The sequence below is a fragment of the Apostichopus japonicus genome, chromosome 16 (genome assembly GCF_037975245.1).
Source record: "Apostichopus japonicus isolate 1M-3 chromosome 16, ASM3797524v1, whole genome shotgun sequence".
Classification (NCBI taxonomy): Eukaryota; Metazoa; Echinodermata; class Holothuroidea; order Aspidochirotida; family Stichopodidae; genus Apostichopus; species Apostichopus japonicus.
Genome location: NC_092576.1, coordinates 17,813,399 through 17,833,992, shown reverse-complemented (window position 1 = coordinate 17,833,992; position 20,594 = coordinate 17,813,399). Strand labels below are relative to the sequence as shown.

Sequence of the window (20,594 nt, the reverse complement as noted above, 5' to 3'; positions counted from 1 at the left end):
TGGACCACTTCATCAAATCTCTTGTTCCTCAGATTAATTCTTATATCCATGACACTCCAGATTTCCTCAGGAAATTTGAAAATATCAAGAACCAAATCCCCAGTACAGCCATCATCGGTACTATCGACGTAACTTCTCTTTACACTAACATCCCTCATGCTAAAGGTATCGCAGCCACGTGTGCAGCCCTGTCTAAGAAGGTTCACCCTTGTCCACCCATCTCTGACATCAAAGTTCTCATGCAACATGTTCTCAACAGGCTATCCTCGTCACTGGTCCAAACGACGAAAGTATCATCAATATAGCGCCGTCAGATAAGGGGACTGCAGGGAGATGTGCTGAGCATGAGTTCTTCAAGGCTAGACATAAGCTTGTGTTTTTGGAGACAACTCCATTTTTGATGTTTCCATTTTCCTCTCTCACTAATGTATACTTTATATATATATATATATATATATATATATATATATATATATATACGTATATATATATATATACATACATATATATATATATACATACATATATAGATATATACTATATTTGGTGTATCATAACGCGTGTTTGGAAGCCTTAAAAAATTGTACAATTGTGGTCTGAAACCAACTGTGGCTGGTCTCGAACTCGACTGACTCGTCGGGAATTTTTAGCTAAAAAGGCATCCTAGATCATTGGAAATGACACTTCCCAGGCCTTTTAAGCTGCTCTAAAGTTTTCTTAACATCATTTATTTTAAGATTTCATGTCTTGATATGGTCATCAAATAATAATCAGCAGCTATTTGTTTATTTTTACGACGTTTAAGCGACCACAAATGTAGGAGAAGCCCGCAAGGGCTTATGGATTACAACTTACACGTCGGGTGGCTTCCAATTCAACATTCTTACTCAAATTTTGGAATCTTTTCAATTTAGAAAGTCATTTCAGATGGGAAAACCGTAGATTTCTCTTGGATGAAAAACCCACCTTACTATGACCCGGCCGGGAATAGAACCCCGAATCTCCCGATTGCTAAGCCTCATTGCTCCAAATGCCACCGCCTTTATCCACTCGGCCACAGCACCGGTTAGTTTAGTTTAGTGAAATAGAAAACAAAAACAGTCCGGTAAGTTACTTTGAAATATTATGACATATCTTTTGTGAGTTTGACACCGGCATTGACATTTTTCGACAAATCTGCAAATTGCGCGTGGAAAATAAGGAAAGATTGACTGGGCTTTCAGCCAAGTTACATACTGGAATGACCGAACTATATGTCAAACTGACATCAAAGATTGCGTCTGAAATATTATTAGGGTGATAGAATGATTAGCTGGTAGTTCTCAGCGATAGTATTGTCTCCTTTCTTGAATTTTTTTTTTTTAGCGGTTTCAAGAGCATCAGGGTACGTCCCAGAAGTGAAAACCCGATTGAAAATTGTAACAGACTATCGAAGCAATGACGCGAGCAATGATGTGAGAAACCTGTCTGAAGTCAGCATTCTTTACCTTTTAACAACCACTTTGGGATTCCAGTACCTGGAAACCACCTTTCTATAACGGTATAGTATATCTCACCAGCGACTAGCCAGGAATTTGAAGGGGGGGGGGGAAGTACATTTTGTGACTGATATGGAGAGGGGTGTAATATTGAGATATTTTTGGACAATTGAAGGTCCTTAGATGCGATCTGGTACAATGTTTTCCCAGTTTCATCATAATCATATGATATCATAATATCAGCAGATTTTGTTTCCTGTTAGGTAGGCAATATGTATTTTATTGCGCAGTGGCCGACCGTAGGCTTGTAATAGGCTATAGTCTAAATTTAGCTAATTGCATCTCCCAAACTAAGTAGCTGAACCGGAGCTGGCGATTCAAGATCAAAAGAGCACTTACAAAATACCATGCTAAGAAAAACAAATTTTTAACATTTTTTTCGACACTGAAAGGGGGAGGCAGACGCTCCCTCTGCTCCCCGTGGCTACGTCCCTGTAGCTCAATAGCTTGTTTGATCAGTTAGTGCGCACTAGTTACATGATCCTGATTGGCCGTTTGTATTAGTATTTATTTGTATATTAGGGATTAGGGTTAGTGTCAACCAATGAGGGAAATTCTTGTAAACCTATGCGCTATGTCACGTCAGGTTTTCCAGCAACTATAGCCTACTGTCGGTCCGCGGTCGAAGGGTCGTTCATGAGTGGTCATCATGGAGATTCGAGACCATTCAGACCAATATATTTTTCACACATGTAATTGTTTTCGACACCCAAAATCCCTGTGGGAGGGTGACTGGGGGGAGACAAGCTTTCATGGGGGCTGTCGCCCCCTGACACGCCACCCCCCCCCCTTGTGGCTACGCCACTGATATCTGGCGATATCTAGGGATGAAAATCCCAAGATCTTCCCTAAACTGAAGGCAGATAGAGAATTGAAACCTTGTGTAGTGAGCTTGAAACTGCGTCTTTCGAAATGAAAAAAAATGTGGGCATTGCACAATAAACAGCTTAAAGTTACTTATTTTAGTCTCATTTCAATCATTCAAATTTGTAAAGCAAACAGCAAATATTACATCATATCAGTGAGCATGAAAATGGCGTTCCAGGATGAACAGCCTCCAAACTGTCTATGTGTGAAGTGTTCGGTTTCGGAAATATCTGGTACTTTTATTTCCTTCAACGTACACCGATAAACTGTGTCTGAATTTTCAAAAATTCCCTCACCAACATTCTTCATAATATTTGCCTCTACTCGTGCAATTTTGACCAGTCTGTCAGGGATTGAAGGTTTTTTTCTATATTGGTTGTCCATAAGATGAAATTTTGTGCAGTGGGAATGTTTTGAAGTGAATTTATCCACGAGGAAAACCTTGAAAAGTGGGGCTGACGGGTATTGTGGGCTGCGACGTAGAATCACCTACAAAAGCAATGATCCAAAGGAGATGCGATGAGGTCTAACATGATGTGTGACTGGTGACAATCTTCAAAAAGGTTATGGGGGGGGGGGGAACTGTTGGGGAAAACTTGGTTCTCAGGTAAAAGGGTACATCTGGTTGGTCATTTTCAAGCCCGAGAAGTGCCTTTTCCGGTGATCTGGGCGACTATCAAAACCAGAAATTTTATTGTACGCTGCGCGCAAACCAATAGTGGCGCTCCGCTTAGATAGTAATTCGCCCCCCCCCCCCTCCCCACCCGGATTAGAAAATCCTGGATACGCGCCAGCAAACCTACATCCTTATTCCAATGACAATATCTTAAGACGACTACAAATAGCGTCTTCTCAAACTGAATCATAAATTGTCAATAGTGAAAGAAAATACCATACAAACAATGCATTTCCGCCTATCGGGTTTTATTGCAATGGTGCTTTCAGATAACGATAATGTACCCCGTTTGTATGTTACTTTACTACAACACACAACGTAAGCACGGTTCTCACCAATTGGCAGGTTTTACTGAGTGCGAGGACAATATTCATTATGACTGGTAAGTTTGTAAATAGAACAGAAATAGTGAAGACTTTGATAAAAATAGTTATATTTGAACTCCTTTATGAATATAATATCGCAAGACTGTTTATAATAGCTGAGGAAATCAAGTGTAGTTATTTACTTATAATACATAACTGATACCACCTAATATTGTATATATTGTACATATGGTATACAATTACACAATGACAGGCCTTGTTCAGGGGAAAAGTCGAAACCTTGTGTATTTGTATGTATGTTTTAACTACAGTGTATTTGTATTTGCTACTTGTAAAACATTTCGAGGTAATTAAAGAGCATGTCTCTTTACTTCCAACTACTTAGTATATTATATGTACTGCATGCCATAATAGATAAGTGTGTAAGGTATATATTGCAATATCTTGTATTAAGCATACACAGGCACGTAGAGAAACTCTCTCAATGCAACTGTTTAAAAACAGTTTTAATTCCATGCATGAAATTAAAACTGTTTTTAAACGATTGTAGTGAGAGAGTTTCTATACGTGCCTGTTGGCACACCCCAGACGCCTTTGTTTCATGAATATATTTCAAGCATTATTTGAAGTCAAGACACATAACCTCTCTTCTGCATCCACAACTGACTGTTTCGTTCGAATATTTGACGCCAATTATCCACCTTAGAAGTGAATGTATCATAATATGAATGCATTCTCGTTGATTAATATTGCATAAGTGTGAAAGCAATTCATCCTAGTTCTAAACAATCAACTTGAAAATATTGATAATTACAGTATGTGTGCCAATGTACATCTAGACTTTACATTTACGTTTTGTCATAAAAGAAAACGGTCACAACTTGTTGGGGGATTATTTTTGGGTAAAATTTGGTAGTAACGTTCAAAATATATATTTTGTAACAATCATGACTATGTTAACCTGTCTTTTGCATGTTTTAATAATTTACACTGAAAACTCATACTGTAAGATTACAAATGCATAGCTCATTCTTTTTACGTTTATTCATAATTTAGGGATTGCGTATTATTTTGCTAATGAAGGATGATTAGAATTTAAACGTTCAACAATATCTTGTTTAAAAAGGCCTAGTCTTAACGTTAACGTTTGGCTATACAGTACAGTACACTACATTGACTGTTAACGCAGTACTGTTCGTGTATCACGTAGGGCATTGCCAAATCACATACACACACATTTTGTAACGTAACAAATTATATATTAAACGGGATGTGCGAGGTAGGCTAAAGAACAATATTTAAAAGTAAGATAATCTCATCATGCTACCGAGCCTAGGCGTAAGAGGACCTTTTTGGTCGTAACAATAAGTAACACAGCATTTAGTTTATGAGACGGAACAATATGTTTGATCATCAGTATGTAATATCCGGTCGTGAAAAACACCGATTTGGGATTGAAACTCTAACCTTGTATGCCGGAAACTATGTACATGAGGTCGACTTTGTTTCCTCTTATGAATCCTAGAATTGAAAAGGAAGTTTTAACTGAATGATTCCTTTTAATATCATAATTAGGGTATATACAAACTAAACCACTTCCTTAGGCTTTTCTCCTTTCTTTTAACGAGACATTAAATGCACCATTACAACGCCTGTAGAATTGATTTTACATATGCAACCTTATTTACATATCTTACTCATTGTTTGAGAAGTTGGCTTGTGCGACAGTGATGTATATGAAATGTGTATAAAGCACGCACACCATGTGATTTTTATTGCTGAAGAGTATTTAATACACCCCACACTGTATACAGTGTAAGGAAGGCAAAGCAACATTTGGTTTGATATGGAAAGGCACTGTAGGCCTAGTGGTTCTTAACATATTTTGGACAATGTCACATTAGCTTGGAAATCATGCAGGCCAATAACCATTCGTTAACCATGGTTATTTCAAGAATCCGCCATCAATGTCTTTATACTATGAGACCAATTGAGTAGAAGAAAGAGGGGTGTGTTTAGTTGAAGTAAAAGCTGGAGTGTACACTTCATCATATGCTTGTTGGTTGTGATAATCTGTTTCTGCTGGTTCTACGTATTTGACTTAATTAGTACCGTACTGGGCATGGAAAATTGTATCAAAACGGATTGTCATTGGTATAAAGAAGTGAATTCATTTGATCAAAAGTGAAACAAAATAGCTCAAAGTACGACATTAATTCCAACACGAATAGCATCCTTGAATGACATTTAAATACCGTTTTTGTCTTTGGATTGCAAAAGTGTTATTTGAGACCATAACATTATTTTGATTTCCTATCGAGTTTTGGGTAAATAACTGATCTAGCATTTCCTTTGCTAGACTCAGTATTCCAGCTGCTTTATCTGATGTGCCTCAGATGTGAAAAGGGTCCATTTAAGAATAAAATAAAAGTGTTATTAACTGATAGCAGTGTCCTGTAACAGTTTAAAACATATCAAAATTCATTCTGTGAGTAAAGTCATTAGCGTTTTAAGTATTGAAAAGCATATGTATATATATATATATATATATATATATATATATATATATATATATATATATATAAATGAAAATCGTAATGAGTTGGAAAATCAAGAACAGTGAAAAAACTTTCAGCCTCCACCGGGATTCGAACCACGGGCCTCCCGCTCTGTACGCGGACACCCTATATATATATATATATATATATATATATATATATATATATATAAGTATATATATATATATATAAGTATATATATATATATATATATATTTATTTATATATATATATATATATATATATATATATATATATATATATATATATATTATAACGAAAATCCACGTTTACTCCAAAAGAAAATATTATTAGAGAAAACCAGAGAAATAAGATATGACTCACAATTGACAAATAAGGAGTAAGTTTTAGAAATTTATTGGAATTTTCGGTCACCTGGGACCTTCGTCAGCAATACTTGGCAGTCGAATGAGAAGTACAAAATGTGACACAATGAAAGTATGACGCTAGATAAGTGTAAGTTTGAATGATGGAATTAAAACCAAATAAACCATGACTAAACAGGAAGCGGATTAAGGAGCAAAGAACGGATTACATATGCTTGTAGAACTGATAGTTGTTAAGGGGTCCCAAGTCTTTGTTGAGGCCGGTGATGTGAGACTTAATACGAAAGATCCAATCGATTTCTTTACGTTTACGTTCAGTAGTTGATTTGAAGTTCGAGGCAATTAAAATACATTTTAGGTTTTTTAGAGAATGACCATAAAGATTGAAATGTTCGGAAACTGGGAATCCTGCAAAATTATCACGAATAGATTTTTTGTGATTATTAAAACGTAAGCGGAATCGGGAGCCTGTTTCACCTACATAATTGCCCTCTTTGCAAAGTACACGATAGAAGATGTAAATAACATTAATAGAATCACAAGAGAGGGAAGGGGGTCTAAGACTAAAGTCAACATTGGGAATCTTGACCACGGTGCCTGGGGTAATATGGGGGCATATTTGGCATCTAGGTTTACCCCACGGAAATATAATTTTGCAGGATTCCCAGTTTCCGAACATTTCAATCATCATGGTCATTCTCTAAAATATATACATATATATATATATATATATATATATATTTATATAGATTTATATATATATATATATATTTGATATATGTATATGATATATATGATAAGATATATGATATCAATTTAGCCGTGTTTTGTTTTCTAATTATAAACTAAAAAATATATCCATTAAATATTATAATTAACTCCATGTTTCCTGGCCCGTAACTGATCCTGGTATTGACTTCTGAATTAAATGCAAACAAAATATCAACACCAGAACAAAGTGACGCCATGAGTGAGTGAACATCATCAATAACATACAAGTTTGATATTAAGCGTTTAATTTCAATTATTTGTAAAGCACTCATATTAGATGTCTGTTTGTATCCACTTGCTGCAAAGATGAACTTTGGAACATTGTAAAGCAGTTGTCATATTTTTGATGTATTTCCATACACGAGGATAGATGTCTTTGACAGTTCAGTTATCAAATGCACGGAAACAACGTTACCACTCAATTTTGTTACTTCCAGATCAACAGCCCCCTCCATATGATAACAAGTCGGGAATTCCGCCTCAACAAGGTTACCCACCTCAACCAGGTAACCCGCCTCAAAAAGGTTATCCGCCTCAACAACGTTATCCGCCTCAACAAGGTTACCCACCTCAACAGCAGCCACAGCAAATTACAGTGGTAAGTATAGGACTGATGTTAACATTGGAGAAAATGTAGGCAGCGCCTCAAGCAATGATAATATCCTTTTTTTATAAATTGTATCATTTAGTGGAATGTTCAGAGACAGATGTTCCTACGTTTGGTAATAGAAATATTGTCAAACATGATCACAGCATATTTTCAATCCATATCTCAACCCAGCAAACACATAACATTATCATAACATTTTTAAAAGGTCGTAGAAACGTTATAACAAAACATTTTTATATTATATTTATATAACGTTATTATGATGTTATTTTATAACATAAAAATGTTTTAAAAATGTTTTGTTTTCAATATTATTTCAAAATGTTGTTAAAATATCATAAAAATATATTCTACCGTTAATTAGATGGAAATATGCATTGTGGGTATATGATGCATTAAAACTACGAAAACAATGGCACTTCATCAAATGTGAATCAAATATACTAATAAACTTGCATGTTAATAATAATATTTTAAAAACATTTTTAAAACGTCTTGCTATATAAAATATCTTCCTAATGTTATAATAATATTTTCTTAAAACGTTATATCATAATGTTTTTAATTTGTTATACAATAACATTGAGGAAAATGTTTTAAAATGTTTTAAAAATGTTTTACCTACAACACTATATCAAAATGTTTTTCAAATATCATATAAATATTTTCTAATGAAGTCAGATAAAAGTTTGCATTGTTGGTACATACGCAATAAAATTAAATAAAAAAGACTAAAAACAGACATTGCCTGCACCCTCAAATTGATTCAAATAGGTTCACAAACTTTTATATTAAAAACGTTTTAAAAACATTTTTATAATGTTTTGCATCACAAAATATCTTTAAAATGTTTCAATAATATTTTCTTAAAACGTGATATCATAATGTTTTTAATTTGTTATACAATAACATTGAGGAAAATGTTTTAAAATGTTTTAAAAATGTTTTACCTACAACACTATATCAAAATGTTTTTCAAATATCATATAAATATTTTCTAATGAAGTCAGATAAAAGTTTGCATTGTTGGTACATACGCAATAAAATTAAATAAAAAAGACTAAAAACAGACATTGCCTGCACCCTCAAATTGATTCAAATAGGTTCACAAACTTTTATATTAAAAACGTTTTAAAAACATTTTTATAATGTTTTGCATCACAAAATATCTTTAAAATGTTTCAATAATATTTTCTTAAAACGTGATATCATAATGTTTTCAATGCGTTATACAATAACATTTGTAAGAAAATGTTTTTAAAATGTTTAAAAAATGTTTTACCTTCAACATTATATCAAAATGTTGTTCAAATATCATATAAATATTTTCTAATGAAGTCAGATAAAAGTTTGCATTGTTGGTATATACGCAATAAAATTAAATAAAAAAGACTAAAAACAAACATTGCCTGCATCCTCAAATTGATTCAAATAGGTTCACAAACTTTTATATTAAAAACGTTTTAAAAACATTTTTATAACGTTTTGCATCACAAAATATCTTTAAATGTTTCAATAATATTTTCTTAAAACGTGATATCATGATGTTTTCAATGCGTTATACAATAACATTTGTAAGAAAATGTTTTTAAAATGTTTAAAAAATGTTTTACCTACAACATTATATCAAAATGTTGTTCAAATATCTAGTTTCCTAATGAAGTCAGATAAAATTATGCGTTGTTGGTATATACGCAATAAAAAACAAAACAAACAAACAAACATTGCCTGCATCCTCAAATTGATTCAAATAGGTTCACAAACTGTTATATTAAAACGTTTTAAAAACAGTTTTATAACGTTTAGCATTACAAAATATCTTTAAAATGTTTCAATAATGTTTTCTTAAAACGTTATATCATAATATTTATAATTAGACTATCGTGATAAATCACGGTAGTCTAATTATTATAAACGTATCTGTGGTAGATCACGTGAGAGTGATTAATCACAGATACGTTTATAATAACCCTTATCCGCATTAGGGAGTGACGTCAGACCGTCAGGCCACGCTCCACTGAGCATCACTTGAAGCGGCCGCGGTTTGCAGTCGTGTTTAATCATAGATACGTTTATAATAATTAGACTACCGTGGTTAATCACAGATACGTTTAAAATAAGTTATAATTATAGGTTTCGGTTAGGTTCCCAAGGGTTAATATTAATGGAGCATGTTCTTTCATAATCCCGAAATAGAAATAAAAAGATTCAAACTTAGTTTCAAACTTAGTGTCACATGTATGAATTCCAGGAATTTGATTGGTTAAAAAAAATCTCGTACGTACGACGTATACGCGCTAAATTTAAAGCCATTACCACCAGTGTTACCAGCTTTAGCGTTTTACACTAGATTTAGCGTGTTTTAGACTTTTCTGGTGTCCTAGCGTACGTTTTTTCGTATCAAAATTGATGGTTCCCAAAAAAATGACCGTATCCGAAACATTCGAGGTGAAATTCCCGCTTTGCAACACACTTGAACCGCTATTTATATGTTACTTTTACACAATGTTATCGCGGTCGATATATTTAAAATGAATAATGCAGAACGTACGTACAGCTGAGTCGTACGTTTGCATGTAGTAAACGTGAGGAGCGGAACTGTGGGCCATTGTGTGAGTTTGTATACACTAAGGTACACAGCCGTACCGCGGATTGAGACTAGAATCGTCTGAATTAGTTGTATTTTTGTTGATTCTTCAGTTGTTTTGTTATGATTCTGAGCCATTATGACTCGAAGTTTGTTTAAAATAATCATATTCATAACAATGTCTATCATATAAGTAAGTGCTGTGATGGAGGTAATAGGCTACATTACATATGTGCATTAATATCTATATCTAGCGTTTTCTGGGGTTTTACTTTTGCAAATCTAGCGTTTTTTGGCATGTGCCGCTGGTTACGCTGATTTGCTCATTTGGCATCAACTGCCAACTGCCAACTTTGCCTTCAACTTCAAAGTTCAACTTCAAGCCCGTACTGCTCTAGTTACTGCAGTAAGAATTACTCATTCAAGTCTGTGAATTATCCAGATTCTTTGATACTTTTCATCAGGAGTTAGGAGTAAGTCTATCGAAAACAAGAAATAATTAGGTAAGTTTATTGTATTTTTCATAAATAATGCAAAATCAGCCTACCGTACTATAGTATAGGCTTATAGCATTAACGTAAGGTGTACCACTAACGTTATAGGCCTAGCCTACCCTACCACGATATGCACGTTATCACGTATTTTGTATGATGGACCCTGCGAAGTTCGGACACGTAAGAGGATCAGAGGGAATTTTCAAGCTTAAAAAATACCTGTATGAAACAAAGTTCACCCTTTTATAGATCAGCTTAGCAGACATTAATTGTGAAAGTTTCAACATTTTAGGAAAATGTATATAGGCTAGGGCTACTTTTTGTACAGGAAAACAAAAGAGATTGGGGCTTGTTATTTAATAATGTGTAGGCCAGGCATAGGCTACCTGTTTTTGGTTAAACCTTGCAAAGAAAATGTGGGTGATTATATTACAGGTTAGGGTTTAGATATATTTCACACTATTTTTAATCCTTTTTTAACTGTTTGATTTGATTATTAGTACAGAAAATAAACAAAAAAGTTGGTTTTAGTGTAATAGGTTAGGGTACTGTACATGTTGTTGGAAACAGGTGCACGCGTTATTACATCGAGCCAACAACGTCCATTGTTGCTAAGTTCAGACAGCCGACTTAAATGACCGCCAAAAGTTAGGGCTCGATTTAATAATGTGCATATATTTCTTTGTCAGTTTTATATTTTTTACCTTTCTGAAAATGGTTCGGACCCTTTATTTGCAATTAGAACATTCATGTGTAGATGACTTGTTTGAGTTTGTTTATAACTTTTTGGGGTATCGGTACAAGATTTGTCAAGAAATTGGTCCATGTCAGGCGTAGCTTAAAATGTTCCAGTGATATGTAACACTAATTTCCTATTGAATAATACAGTATAGAAGAAGCTAATTTCTTTGTTTTTTTATTAAATGGTCCCAGCCCTTTTATTTTTAACCAGAACATTTGCAGATAAATTGAATGAGTTAGAACATAATTTTCTTGGTTCAAAGGTACAAATTTTCTCAAGACATATCTGCTTTGACATCGATATAATTGTTTCCAAACAGGAGCATCATCTAACTGAGTTTCCTGTAACAATTGTAACAGAGAGCATTTTACTGTTATCTCACCTTCCCCTTACCCTAGGAACATATTTACAATATCTTAGCTAGTAGCACAGACAGGAAGTTCTTACATCACACCTCTCAGAAACCTCCAACTTATTAGTTCCAGGAGATCATCCACACTGTAACCTCTAGTGTTACTTTCTACAACCAAAACCCTACACCTGTTTGTGCACCTATTATTATGTAATCTTCAGCAGGATGTGTGGTCAGCTTCACAGCAGCTTAACCACTGTTTATGTAGACAGAGTAACATCCTGTCCCATCCTCTTGTAATCCATTGTAAAAAAGTATATAAGATGCAACTTTCACCATTTGTATTCAGTAGCATATATCCAGCCAAGGAAGATATCAATTTTCTAATTCTTGGCAGGAAAAGTTGAATTGTGGTCAGCTTAATCTCTGAAATCAAACAATTCGTATTAAAGTAGAGTCTCAATCAAGTATCAAAGCAACTTCAGTAAATCCCAGTAATATCTGTCCCATATATATGTAATATATAGCCCATGGCACTGATTAAACTGCAATAATGAAACTCGTATAATTAAATACCAAAGCAAATAGTCTTGATTGTAGAAAGGAAAGAGCCGAGTCTCTTGCTTTAGTGGAACTTTATTCAAACTTTTATCAAACAAATGAACTTGTATTAAACCTGTTGAATTCCCCCCGGGGGTGGGAGGTATTTTCAGTGAGAAAAATCCTGTCACACTGGTATGGCATGTGTCCCATCGTACTAAAACAAATTGAACAATTCTAGAAATTGCCTGCAAGAATCCCCTCTAGTTGACCTGTTTGATAGAGACTCAATGAAGCATGTGAGCTTGGATAATACTGAATTGGGTGCACTTAAAGATATATAGCCTACTATGAGCCCATGCACACTTCTTCTGTGGTACTCCCTATTCAGAGTGAGTGTCAACTATCAAATAGAATACAATTCCCTATAATACCCCAATCAAATCTTACTGGGGTGGAGTATCATGAATAAATTAACTTCCTGTGTATAGACAGTAGATTGCATAAACTATGGTTGTGAAGTAGCTCATTGGGTACAAACAAGTGTCTGTGTTCAACAAAGGGAAATTGGTATCATTGGTCCCTTAGTGGGGGGATATAGGGCCTAATTGTGAAATAATATATACAAGACAGCATGACTTCCGTTGATTGTCTGGAAATCAAATTAAAGCATTGGGCTGACTGCTCGTATGTAATATGGGTGGGTATAGGTGTTTTTGGAAGATTTAGGTAACATTTGAGAGGAAATTGAACTTTTGATTATTGCAAAATTTAAAAAAATCTGATTTAAATAAAAAAAAAAATCTGATTTAAAAAAAAAAATCAACAACCCTGGTTCCAGGTTGCCCGATATTCTCCCACTGGCAAGTTTTGAAATTAACCTGAAAAAGTCATCCAACTGTGTATATACCATAGTGTCCCCAAGTTTACATGTACAAACAAAAATATATCGATCTGTCACTGAGTATATTTATGTGTCATAAAATTACATTGCATACATATTAAACAGCACTACAAGTGCTGGACCCATGGGTACAGGCTCATGACTACGGGTATGGGTAATGGCCTATACTGTAAGTACGGGTCCAAGGAAAATGAAACTGTGAGTATGGGTACCAGTACCGACTCATGAGTATGGGTACGGGTATGTATAAAATATGTAAGCCAATTTTTTTCAAACAGATGTTTAATACTTGTTTACTTTCATTTGTACAGAAGCACTAAGGAAATGCATCAAAAATGGGAAGAGGAGCGATTTCTTGTTTGAAATCGGTGACGTTCTAAGAAATGCCCCAAATATGCCAGGAGGCAGCAACTACATGAGAAAGGTAATTGAAATTGTTTATATTAATGAAATAAACAAGATCATGTCTCTAAAGCACTTAGTGTTTGTGTAGATGTGAATAAACAATATTGTGAAAAACAAATGACTCGGCACAAACTTAATGCACTTGGTTCTGCATGGCAGAGCAGAAGAGTGATATCTGCAAAATGTTCTGAAAAATTATCATCAAATACCGTTTTTTTACCGGCCAAATCTGGAGTAACCACCATTCCCCACCCCCTCAGATTTGGACTTGGGGAGATAGCACCCTGAGGCAAAATGTTAGATGTGGGTGTGCTAAATTTATGTGACAGAACATTCTGTCAAAGGCATCATCGCAAAGCGATACGCCATATTGTCGTGGAATCAAGGTGCCCTTTTGGGGGATAGTATATGTATATATATGTTTTAAAATAGCCTATGCTATGGTGTGTTAGGCTATAAAATTCACCAGTTTATGTGTATAAAATGATGAGAATAAAAAAAGACATCGTTTGAAGTTTTCAAATATAAGTATAGGCTTTAAATTCGCCTATGCTACAGGGTGTCAGGCTATAAAATTAACCAGTTTGTGTATAAAACGATCCGAACAGAAATTGACATCGTTTGAAGATTTAAAAAAAATATAGTTTTAGGCCTTAAATTCGCCTATGCTACAGTGTGTTAGGCTAAAAAAAATCACCAGTTTATGTGTATAAGTTCTCAGAAATGCCCTAATTAATATGCCAGGAGGCAGCAACTACATGAGAAAGGTAACTGGAATTGTTCATGTTAAATAAACAGGATGATGTATGTGTTAAGCACATCCTTGTGTAGATGGAACCATCAGTAACTGCATGCATGTATAAGGTTTTTAATAAAAATATATTACCATTGTTCTCCATATCTTATAGAAATCACAAGTGGCACAAAAGAGGAACACACAGGTGTATGAATCTGAGGTTGAATCAGATGAGTGACCAGCAACTCCAGCGATTGAACCCTCATCGTTCTAGTATTGTGTTCTCAGATTTTGTTGTCTGTTTTTGTATTTGCTCTTCTAGTAATATTCTAGTGTTCTAGTATTTGTTGTCAGAAATAAACATGTTTACATTGAACATAAATAATGTCTCTTATATTTGACTTATTATCTCGCTAATCGGGGTGGGAGTTCAGCGACAATCACCAAGTAGTTCCAGTAGCTCAAGCTACCAAGTAGGTCAAGCTCAAGTACCGCCCCTTTGTATTCGCAAGAGCGCCGGTTGTCACGCCACAGTGATCTAGCATCCCGCTGCCAGAATTTTCGGGTACCTACTGTCAGTTCCGAGCTGCGCATGGCCAGGGGAAGAGGTGAGACACATACGACCCAGATGTGAGCTAAAGGGGGGGGGGCGGGGTTATGGGGATATCTAATAACGTATTGTCGCTGTCATCCGATCATTTCCAAGACATTTTGATGACATTTGGAAATAATGTTATCATAACATTTGCTATAAACGTTAAAATAATATTTTCCAAACGTTCCGCGGATATTTTATTAACGTTATATTAAAATATCAAGTAAACGTTTTGATCAAATGTTAGGTAAACATTTTGAGAAGACATATATAATGGTAAATATAACATTTTCCAAACGTTTCCATCCCATATTTTTAAAACGTTATATGAAAATATCAGGAAAATGTTTTGGTCAAATGTTATGAAAATGTCATTAAAAGACGTTATAATAACGTAAAATATTGAGTCTTAGAAATAGCGGGAAAAGGTTTTAAAATATTTCATCTAAACATCATGTAAACGTTCTAAAAACGTTGTGATGATATTGGAACAAAACATTTTAAAACGTTTTCCCGCTATTTCTAAGACTCAACATTTAACGTTATTATAACGTTATTCCAAAACATTTTCATACCGTTTGACCAAACGTTTTCCTGATATTTTTAAAACGTTATTGTGTTTGCTGGGAATATACCGACTCATATGATTTATTATACAAAACGTAATATTTCCACAGCTTTATAATTACGCTGCCGACCTCAGGTCTTGTTTAAATAGAGTCTTTTCAAAGTTCTGTACCAACTTTCCAAGCAGACGTAATTATCAAAGGAAACAACGGAGAGCCAAACGTTCCATACAATCGAAACCTGAAATGAGATGTCAATGTTATATAAGAATAGCATCTTTAGCGTATTATATATCCATTAGGAGTTAATTGACATTGATATGTCAATGGAAAATGGGAAATGGAAAGAGAAAGTTTTGAACGTATAGGCGCCATTCCTTTGAACAGATAGCCGTGATAGTCTACTTATCTTGATGAAAATACTTTTAATACTATAAGAGCAATATATTGAACATTTATGTGAGATACGTTGAACATATTGTCGCATTTGTTGTAACTTATAAGCGTGCTACTGGTACGATACTCTACACATTTATGTTTATGTCTTTTCATCTTTTTCTCTATCTTCAGCAAAAAATATGACTCGCTAATAATTACGTTAGTCGCCATACTTCTCTTATACTTTTAATTGCTGATATTTATGTAGACATTCCTACAAAACACTTGACATCTCAATACAGTTTTCAACAATCATGGAACGTTTGGCTCTCCTTTATAAACAACAACAACGGGATTGTAACCTATGTAATGTTCTAGAGTTTGCGTTATTATAGTCCTGGGCTCACTAAGGGTATAAATGAAGCTCTGTTTGATTGGCATTTTCTTACTCCATACCAGCAGAACACGGGCGGGTATAGGATTTGAACATGGAGGAATGTGGACCTGGTGTCGTTGAAAGCGAGCTGGAATGTGGGGAAGTGTGTGTGTATGAGTAATACCAATATTACTCAACATTGGTTATTTATGACATCATAACACTGTTACAGACATGATTCTGTTATGATATACTAATGGCCGATAGTACCCCGATGTGATATTTTATATGACAGTTTGCTATGCAAAGTTGCTAATCTTGCTATATTTCCCGTATATAGGTCAACACTGTCGCTGCCGCCACACAGCCTGCTCCTGTCACAATTGTTCGTACAACCCAGGTACAACCTAATGACTACTTGGTATTTGCAATTCTGGTCACCATTTTCTGTTTCTGGCCTACTGGTATCGTGGCTATTGTATTTGCAGCTAAAGTAAGTATTTTATGAGGATCATTGCCATTCTAGCATATTTCTGGCTAGTACTGCCACCCTCGGGAGGTATCACTAGCACATCTGTAGTTGTCACCTTTAACATGAAAATGTGTTAAAAGGTCAGACCCTCTCATCTCCCACCGCTTCCTAAAAACTTTAGCAAACCTTTATTACATGTGAATAACTCTTCATTACCAGTTCAAAAGTAATATAATCCCATATGATCCCAGTATATATTAATCCGCTGGCGAATAGTATGGTGCCATCATTTCATTTTTGGAAAAAGGAACCTGAAAATTGGCCCCTAAAACCAGCCTGGCTTTTTTTTATTTGTGAAACTGGTAGTAGGAGGGGAAGATTGGTTAATGCAGGAGGGTAGTCTACCTTCGTATTGTCATGGGGGGGAGTTGCAATTTTCTTTGAATGTTATTATATTGATACATGATTTTTCATTTTTCAAAATAGTGTTATCATTTGTTTGTACGACTTTGCGTGCATGTGTTATATATACGTACGGCATCTACCAGACAGTTTTTAAGGGGGGGGGGGGGGGGAGAGAAGGAACATGTTCGCATTATAATTGTAGCTACGGCCCTGTGTGATATTAATCATATAAAGCAGATCCATCATAGTACGTGTGTGCAGGTATACGCAGGTATATCATATCTCAGTGAAAGCTATACCCGTCTTCCTTTTCAAGTGATCAAATGTCTCTTTATATCTTTCCATGTTTATTTCTTGTCAAGGTGAGAAGCCTTTTCAGTAGTGGTGACATACAAGGTGCCGAGCAAGCCTCTGCAAGCGCTAAGTTGTGGTCGAAGATCTCTCTTGGTATCGGTATTGTTTGGATCACTGTTTACGTGATAATTCAAATTATAAACATCATCGTCGGCGCCGCCACTACAGCCGCCACCATCTCCGCCTTTGACTACTAATATTGATGGAGACGTACGGAAAGACAAATCTCTTCATTTGCTTTTTTTTTTCTCTGATATATCAAATTATAAACATCGTCGCCGCCGCCATCGTCTACTCCTCCTGATGACGTACGTAGGGACAAAGAATATCTCATTATTCGCTCTTTTTTTCTCTCTCTTTCTCTTTTCATTTTTATTAAACTATACTACTCAGATGTTACATATTTATTTCTTAAAGCAAAACAAAGATTAAAGTTAATTTAAAATAATGTTGTTGTGTCAAAATAGTTAGACTGAATATGAACCAGGTTATCTTTTTGACGATCTTTTCAAATAGCGATATTTCTAATATTTGGTGTTAATGATTTCTTTTACCATTATAACTGAGTGTCCTCAGATAAAATAGTAATCGGTCTTAACTCATTTCATCAACTCTATACACATCGGCACCTGCAGGGCACAACATAATGTACTCTTTTTTCGAACACGATGTCTTCCAGAATCCCCTACAAATCTGTACGCAACCATGTACTTCATTCTAACGACTTCCCTGTGTACAGTATATCTTAAGTCATTGCCCTATAAACCGCTATCATTTCATATTCACAACTTTTGAACATAAACAGACGCACAACATTCTAATAATTTGTATATGACTGAATTCATCGAATGCCCTTTGTACAGTGATTATGTACCGAAGTGTACTGTGGTCGGTCTGGAAACAGTGTTCAAAACTACTTAGTCTATACTCATTATATATTTCTAGTTTATTTAGTATTTTATCTGTCTTTTTTTACTGTATGATGTAGTTGCCTTTGTATTTCTCTAACTGTGTTATTATTACAGCGTTTTCTGTATCGTATGATTGGATTTTTGCTCTTTGTTGTTCATATAACGAAAAGTCAATATAGAAAGAAAAATTCATTTGCACTTGAAGGCAGAGAAAAATAATGGAAGTAAGACTTTAACATTTGTTTAAGTCAACATCAGCTGAATAGAAAAATAAGGCAAGTTAAACCAAGGAAGCCAATCCTTTTCTCAGTTACAGTCCAACATATTTCTTTGAAATACATTGTAAAGAAAAATGATGTTTATAATAATTAATGCTACCTTTACTGATGGGAGTTCCGTTATTTGCTTAACATTGAAATATGTATTTATCTGTCTGTGTGAATGTTTATGTAGAACAGACGATACTGAAACCATCGAACAGGAGCGTCAATGGAACAACAACAATTAAAAGGAATAAAGCAGTAAACATTCAATATTCTCTTGTAAGGATAAGTTGTTTCCGAACACGCCAAATAACATTTACGTTATGGATGACACGATGACTGGAGCAAACGATCGTAGATAGATTAACTTTCGAAAACACAGCCAGACAATAGAACATTGTTAAAACTATTAACGCTAACAGGATTACAAACGTTTGTAATTAATTTGATCAAAGACCAATTTCCAAGATGACTAAACTAGATTTACTAAGAAATGATATTCCAGTGAGTCAATATTAATTACAAAGGATTTCTCCAAAGATTTCTCTCCACAAGTAGAAAGTTACCATTATAGGGTTAAATATATCGTTAACAAGTATGATATCCTTTTGCATCCAATGTCGATAATTACATGGTTTGAATCTGTGTGTATGGGGTGTGTGTTTTTGCATGATAATTGACAAAAGATTAGGATTCGAGTTTATTCTATTAGTATTTATCTGTTTTTAGTTTTTTTTTCATGTTTCACAGTGTGATGTTAACTTGCTTCTTTAGTTTGTTTAATTTTTGTTATTACAGTGTTTTCTGAGGAGTAAATGAGGAAGCTGATTAAAGAGGGAAGCGCAAAACGAAAAGAAAAACAACGTTTTCATATTACGACTTTGATTACATAGGCTATTCCTTTAAATAGTTTCAACCTTTTATACTAACGTTGTATGTCAACCTTGTATGCTAACGTTGTATGTCAACCTTGTATACTAACGTTATATGCCAACCTTGTATGCTAATCGTGTGTGCATACGAATTAACTCAGGTGATGTATGTTGGTTCCGTACTGTAGCGAATGTTAGTTTCAGTTTTGCTTTCTTCATTAAGACTACCGATGCTCTCATCTGTTGAATACGAAGATTCCATCAATAAGGACCTTTTGCAGTATATATGCTAACGTTGTATGTCAACATCGCATGCTAACATTGTATAAGAATGTTGTATGTCAACCTTGTATGCCAATCGTGCATGCTAACGTTGTATGCCAACATTGTATGCTAATCGTGTATGCATACGAATTAACTCAGGTGATATATGTTGGTTCCGTACTGTAGCGAATGTTAGTTTCAGGTTTGCTTTCTTCATTACGACTACCGATGCTCTCATCTGTTGAATACGAAGATTCCATAGATTAGGATTTTTTGCTTGATATATGTTTATGTATTAACTTGCATGTAATGTTATTCATTCTATATAAAAGCCAAGCGTGGTACATTCCAAGCAGACCAAGAATACAATTTACGTGATGCAGCTCTCTTTGCGTTTGTCAGCCAATTGAGTTATTTTGTAGTTGTAAGGTTTGTTCCCGGGACCGACATTACATTACCGACCTTCTAAAATCAAGTAAAATAGCACGTTATAAAAACAAGCACATAAATTAGAAAATTTTTACATTATTCATCTTAGTTATATATATATATATATATATATATATATATATATATATATATATATATATATATATATGAATTACTATTTAATTTTGTAACTTTGATTTATTTGTATAACCTGTTATAATATAAAGTTTGCTTTCTTCATGAAGACTACCGATGC

At 34.6% G+C, this 20,594-nt stretch overlaps 2 protein-coding genes and 1 long non-coding RNA gene across 4 annotated transcripts in view; all 3 read left to right on the top strand.

Moving 5' to 3' along the window:
- The window catches only part of LOC139983541 (proline-rich transmembrane protein 1-like), a 47,506-nt gene that overhangs the window by 13,344 nt on the left and 13,568 nt on the right, over positions 1 to 20,594 (top strand). The window lies entirely within an intron of this gene.
- On the top strand, positions 3,304 to 20,131 carry LOC139983540 (uncharacterized). 2 transcript variants are annotated; one of them, XM_071997165.1, is made up of 5 exons: positions 3,304 to 3,463; positions 7,521 to 7,571; positions 7,608 to 7,681; positions 16,709 to 16,861; positions 17,608 to 20,131. In XM_071997165.1, exons 1-5 carry the CDS (start codon positions 3,457 to 3,459, stop codon positions 17,794 to 17,796), a joined length of 474 nt encoding a protein of 157 aa, XP_071853266.1. In that variant the 5' UTR covers positions 3,304 to 3,456; the 3' UTR covers positions 17,797 to 20,131. The 2 variants fall into 2 exon arrangements, with proteins under 2 accessions (XP_071853266.1, XP_071853265.1); XM_071997164.1 differs by having other exon boundaries at positions 3,307 to 3,463; positions 7,521 to 7,681.
- On the top strand, positions 10,510 to 14,844 carry LOC139983448 (uncharacterized). The gene is made up of 3 exons (XR_011798689.1): positions 10,510 to 10,783; positions 13,624 to 13,736; positions 14,626 to 14,844. It is a non-coding gene; the product is annotated as an uncharacterized lncRNA (long non-coding RNA).

What these genes read in the sequence shown, in the direction of transcription:
- LOC139983540 (XM_071997164.1), top strand. An exon ending in AGCCACAGCAAATTACAGTG is followed by an intron (nt 7,682 to 16,708) that starts GTAAGTATAGGA and finishes TCCCGTATATAG; the next exon opens with GTCAACACTGTCGCTGCCGC. An exon ending in CTATTGTATTTGCAGCTAAA is followed by an intron (nt 16,862 to 17,607) that starts GTAAGTATTTTA and finishes TTTCTTGTCAAG; the next exon opens with GTGAGAAGCCTTTTCAGTAG.